At 40.3% G+C, this 5838-nt stretch overlaps 1 protein-coding gene across 1 annotated transcript; it reads left to right on the forward strand.

Moving 5' to 3' along the window:
* Positions 1–1237: 1237 nt before the first annotated feature.
* LOC306831836 (immunoglobulin superfamily member 11) lies at positions 1238–5381 on the forward strand. Its single transcript, XM_079356083.1, has 7 exons — positions 1238–1347; positions 2359–2513; positions 2882–2948; positions 3037–3168; positions 3337–3492; positions 4608–4730; positions 4817–5381. Exons 1-7 carry the CDS (start codon positions 1284–1286, stop codon positions 5020–5022), a joined length of 903 nt encoding a protein of 300 aa, XP_079212209.1. The 5' UTR covers positions 1238–1283; the 3' UTR covers positions 5023–5381.
* Positions 5382–5838: the final 457 nt, after the last annotated feature.

The following is a 5838-nucleotide window of genomic DNA, read 5'->3' on the forward strand; positions in this document are numbered from 1 at the left end:
ATATCATTTAATCATGGTTCTGGGCTCTAACAATATTCTTAAATAGGTACAGTAAAAACATTGAGACTTAAAGAGATAAAGACAGCCTGAGCTTGGAGCGATGAATTATTATAAATGATTATAACTGATGTGCTGAAGTGAAGCCTATTGTAGCAGTCCTCCATGCTTAATATACATAGTTTGACAGTCAGCCAAACTCCATTCAGTAGTGAGTGAGTCAGGTTGTTAGTTCTTTGATTTATTCACCAGATTGAATAAGGAGTGAAAACTCTAACACAAAAGAAAATGCACAGATTACTGTCATACCAAAGGTTGATGTAAAAAAATTAGGGATGGGACTTTATTATAATTTTAAATTACTAATTAAGTCAAGGTGCTCTAATTAATTAATTGAAATGAGTCACATTTAAAGTGCATCACAATATTTGCCCAAAAAAGTAAAACTTATCTCAATGGATTTTAGTGGATGAATGAATACAATGCATGCAATTGTTTGTTAAAGCATATTTTAGGCAGTTGTGTGTAGTCTACAGAATAATGAAGTTGTATTCTTAGTTGCACTGATATTACAAATCCTTAAAATGCAGAATTTAGTTCTTTTATTATCTATAGTGTATCTATTGTAAACTGTGATAAGTTGAAGTAACATCAAAGTTCTTTACAGTCGCCGCGACCTCCGACCTCCCAGCCGGCCCTCCATTGTGCGCGTGGGAGGCAGGCGGGTTCAACGAAGGTCGCCCAAAAAAAAACAGAGGGGGTATCATCATTATTGCCACTATCATCCCTCGACCGGTTGACATCTTTTATCCAGATCGAGACAAATGCTTGATATATTTGTGGCGTCTCTGCTGCCAGCACATCTACTTAATATTTTTGTTTACATTTGGTTAATTTGTTTGTGTGCTTTATTTGAATCTACTCAATTTAAACAGGTTACTCTTTAGCAACTGATTTGAGTTATATTAATTTAACTTTTAACAAAGTTAGATTTAATTAATAACAATGTGTGCAATCTGTTGCCTCAATTTTATTGAGTAGTGAATGTGCATCTCTTTTTAAAGTGTGATCTATATTCTTAAACACTTAAAACAACTTGAAAGATAAACCCTGCTGTCTCTTTAATTGAACAAACAGACAGTGAGAGGTGAGGGTGAAAATAAATGAGGGTGGGGTTGTTTGGTGGCTCCGCTCGATAAATTAATCATGCATGCCTGGGTTTTTTTTGTCTGCAGCCCGAGCTCTGGGAGAGACAGGGCTGCAGGTCTGTGTGTTTGCTTTCAGTGATGGGCTCTTCTGGGAGATGGATGCTGCTCAACCTGTGTGTGTGTTTCAGCACTCTGGAAATTAGTGAGTATGTCCGTGTGCCGTCTCCAGGTTTGACACAAATTCAGTGAAACATGATGAGAAATATTTTTATGACAGGTCACACTGTGAAAACTTTAAGGGACTTTATGGAACATACAACGTTACATTAATTGTTGCCTCTTTTTTATGAATCTTTATATTGATTGGAGAAAATAAGTGTATTTATGTAATGTTTTCGTTCTGTAGTAAATGCATGGATGAATACTTCCACAGTCGACACAGTAGACTTTGTGTAGACTGACTTTCTGTTTGATGTTCATGGTGCAGGTTTTTCCCCCTTGGAAACTAAACTTTGAGTGTCTGTTGTTACTTTTTACGAGGATTTAAAACTTAGCTGAAAATTATTGGAGGACGTAAATTCAAAGATAGCAAACTGAAAGGGTTTGAATCGTACTTTTTAAGGACAAGATTCACTGAAAGGTTTAAACCAAACTGAAAAAAAATCATTAAGAACTAAATACAAATGCATTGTAAAAGCACATATTGCAGTGTTTCCCTGAAAGCCTGTTTGTCCTACTAAATGTCTTATGTTGAAGACTCTCAATCAGGGACGTTTTACAAGCTGGTAATGTGCACAGAGACAATGTCATTTATTGACGGTATGTTTTCACCCCAGTGAAGTAGGCTGTTGTTCCACTCAGTCTGTGACCGCTTTGGCTTACACTCAAAGCTGTCAAGTGTAATTAACAACTAATATGCATACTGCATTCCCACACCCACACACACACACACACACCACAAAAGGCCCGGGGATGACAGCGAGGATGGATGCAGAGTGGAGGGAGGGGGATTCATTATTTCAGTAATGAAGGAGGAGAGGCAAGAGTGCTGCAGTCTGCACGTCAACAGGGCCAACAAGGGAAGTCAAAAATAGAAAAAGACAAAAAGGGAAAGAACACATAATAGTCGAAAATCCTCTACGAAGGAAAAGTGTTTGTGTGAAAATAAAGCTTCTAACTGATTGTCTCTTTCCTGTTTGGATAATTGGCACAGTTGCACTCAGGGTCACCATGAGGGAGTCCAGTCTCAGTGTGGTTCAAGGGGATTTTGTCATTCTGCCCTGCTCCTTCTTCACCTCCAGCCCCCTCTCTAGACTCAACGTCATCTGGACTCTGGCTCCTTTTTCCAGCCCAGAAACGCCAATACAGGTCTGAATACACACACACACACACACACACACACACACACACACACACACACACACACACACACACACACACACACACACACACACACACACAAGCACGACACACACCTCTGACAGAAACTCTTGTGTGGCTCCAAGCTGCCCTAAAATGTTTTTTGATTGATTGATTTATTTTTTATCAGGTTTTTAATTACAAACACCAGTGATGCCTAAACTAAAATCCTTTACTGCAGCAAGATTAACACGTTTCAGATTTTGTTTTTCATTAAAGTTGTTGGAGTTCTTCTATTTTTGAAAGCACTTTTCCCAACTGGAATAACCACAGTAGATAATCCCTTTTCAAAACATGATGGCTGCTCTTACTTCCAGGTGATAGTGTACGACCATGGACAGGTGATTGAAGACCCCTCCCTCATTGGCAGGGTGGGCTTTACAGGTATGACCAATGTTTCCTGTGGAAACACAATCTTTAAGGCATGTTTTAAGACTGAACTGGAATTAAACTAAAAACATGATCGTGTCAGGTATCCCCTGGAGTGCAGACATTGTGCTGAATGACACCCGAGTATCAGATGCTGGCATTTATCGCTGCATGGTCAATAACCCACCAGAAACGGCAGATCCTGGCATCGGAGAGCTGGTGCTCAGTGTCTTGGGTGAGTTTGTGTTACACACTTACCAGAAGCAGGTTTAATGGCAGTTTAATAAATCCACTCAACCACTTATGAACAATTTGGCATTGACACTTAAAAAAACTGCCCATGAGTAACTAACTGATCCATGGCATTATTTCATTTTAAGAAATGCTTCTGATTATTTGGTAGCACCGCCCTCACTGCCTGTGTGTCAGTGGGACGGAGATATTGATGTGGGAGGAAGTGTCACGCTGTCCTGCTCGGTGGCCGAGGGTGTCCCCACTCCTGAGATCCACTGGGATAAACTCAGTCCAGAGGAAATCGCACTTCCTATCAACATGGAGGGTCAGTGACTCACAAACACAAACTGTAAAAATCGATTTCTCCTTGTTCAGTATGATTCTTACTTGTTTTGTATCACATGCTAAGCACAAGGCCATCTGTTAGAAGCAGTTATGAAAAGGTCAAAACTTTACACAGTGAAACAACAAAAACATGCACCAGCTGTAGTCATCAGGGCTGGAACAGCAAAGACTGAATGAGAGTTCCTCATCACTTTTAGGATCATACACTTCAGAGCACCAGACTTCTTTCATGTGACCACCTGGTAATCCTCTTTAACACCTAGAGCTTTCAAAGCCCACAAACAAACCATCCTCCTTATTTTCTGAACTATTAAAAAGACCACTCTTGTTTTCATTTATGATAAGATTTTTTTCTTTTGTTTATCTGCACTTATTTCATTTTTAAGAAATATATTTTACACTTAAGGTCCTGATTAAGTGTGTCTCTGTTACATTTGCCATGAAACCAAAAATCTTCCTCCCAGAAGGCCTAGTGTTTACTTGAACAAAGAAAGAAAACATCTGTTCCGGTAGTTGATATAGTTTCTACAACAGATCCAGTTATAAAATAAAATCAGAAGTCATGTGCCGTAAAGCTTTTTTAATTGCTTCAGTTTATGAAATGATCCTGCCTTTGATTTGGACAGGCGAGCACTTATTATAAACCACGACATCAGGATATCGATAAACAAGTTAAACTTCAAATCACTGATTTGATCGGACTTTGTTAAACAGCCCATCCGCAAACAAATGAGTGTATTTAATTAATGATAAATTCTTTGCATGAAAGGGACTTGGCCTTACATTGGTGTGGGCTGTTATTGGAAAATTCACGGTATTCAAATGTTCCCAAAATGAAGCAACGTGTAATAAGAGTCTCTTGTTAGTTTATTTTTAATTTGTTGAAATAAAGAAGAAGAAAATAAATTCAAAGCTCCTCCAGACCGACACATTACATTAAGCAGTAAACACAATAAATATACAATAAATATCAGAGGGCTGTTTTTGTTCATGCTTGAGATCTATAAGTCTTTTTTCTTTCAGAAATCTAAGATCTTTAGTTCAATGACTCTCTCTCTCTCTCTCTCTCTCTCTCTCTCTCTCTCTCTCTCGTAGGGGATCTGTCAGGCTTTGTCCAAATTGTCAACGTGTCATCTCAGACGTCCGGCCTGTATCGCTGCTCTGCCAATAACCTCCTGGGAACAGAGAACTGCTACGTCAACCTGTCCGTCTACAGCAGTGAGTGCCTCTTCAACCACAATCCTCTCTGCCTCCTTAAACTCTACTGACTTCCTCTCTCTCTCTCTCTCTCTCTCTTCCTGCAGCTCCGGACAGTCCCTCCGGCATGCTGCAGGGTGTCCTGCTCACCTTGTCCATGAGCCTGCTGCTGCTGGCGCTGCTGGTGCTCGTGTTGTGGCTCCACCGCACGGGGCAGGACGGGAGGAGGTGGAAGGAGCGGAGAGAAGAGGACGACGAGTGTTACAATGAGATACGGTACACTCCGTCTCTGATGAAGCGTTCATTTGTTTGATTTTTACCGTCCACAGAAAGACAACAACGAATCTGTATTTCATGTAAATGTTTTTTTTTTTTTTTTTTTACATCATGTTCAGAACCCCCTGCATTTCTATACAGCATTAAACATTTGAAAGAAATGCACAAGGTCCCGTTAGTGTGTTATTTGATGTACAATAAGGGTCTACATATGGACGTTTACTGTACTGCATATGAGCAAGCTTCCCAACACTTTCCTCAAACTTATGAAAGCCATTACACCTTCATAGTAAAACAAACGCGCTTAGACTTTGCCCAGTTTTTAACCCTCTGTCCAGAAACAGTCAAGGACAAGCCTCCTTTCTTCTCTTGAAGTTTCCTGCCCTTAAATGATTTAAACACCAAAAACAGTCTCTTTTGACCTCTGTAAAAGATGGGGGGTAGACAGCGGAGCTCACTGTGCTGATTATTTAATAAGTGACCTCTACCCCAAACACTGAATGTGTGAGCTCAACACAGAGCTGAAAGCTGCAGCACACAAGATGCTTTTATGCAGGTGAGCTGAAACTGGAGGCTGCTGACGTGCTGCAGAGAAGGAGCAGACGCCTGGCTGCGAGCAGGAGAAACAGTCACTGACGCAAAACGAGTTTCTTCCAAGGATTGAAGCGTTTTTCTTTAGAGTGGTGGATTAAAGTCTGCATACAGCGAGCTAGTGCTTAACAGGGTTAACTACTTGCTAAACGGCAAGTGCGCTTTAATTCCCCAAACGTTATCTTCTGACTCAAAGGTTTTAACTCGAGTACATGTAAGTCACGTCCAGACTATAAGAGCGAAATGAAGCCACTGACAGCTG

Source organism: Symphodus melops, assembly GCF_947650265.1.
Source record: "Symphodus melops genome assembly, chromosome: 11".
In the NCBI taxonomy this organism is placed as follows: Eukaryota; Metazoa; Chordata; class Actinopteri; order Labriformes; family Labridae; genus Symphodus; species Symphodus melops.

Bases quoted from the DNA above. Each gene is read 5' to 3' on its own strand.
- LOC306831836 (XM_079356083.1), top strand. From the start codon at position 1,284: ATGGGCTCTTCTGGGAGATGGATGCTGCTCAACCTGTGTGTGTGTTTC. The intron at 2,514-2,881 runs GTCTGAATACAC...TCTTACTTCCAG, and splicing joins GCCCAGAAACGCCAATACAG to GTGATAGTGTACGACCATGG. The intron at 4,731-4,816 runs GTGAGTGCCTCT...CTCTTCCTGCAG, and splicing joins CAACCTGTCCGTCTACAGCA to CTCCGGACAGTCCCTCCGGC.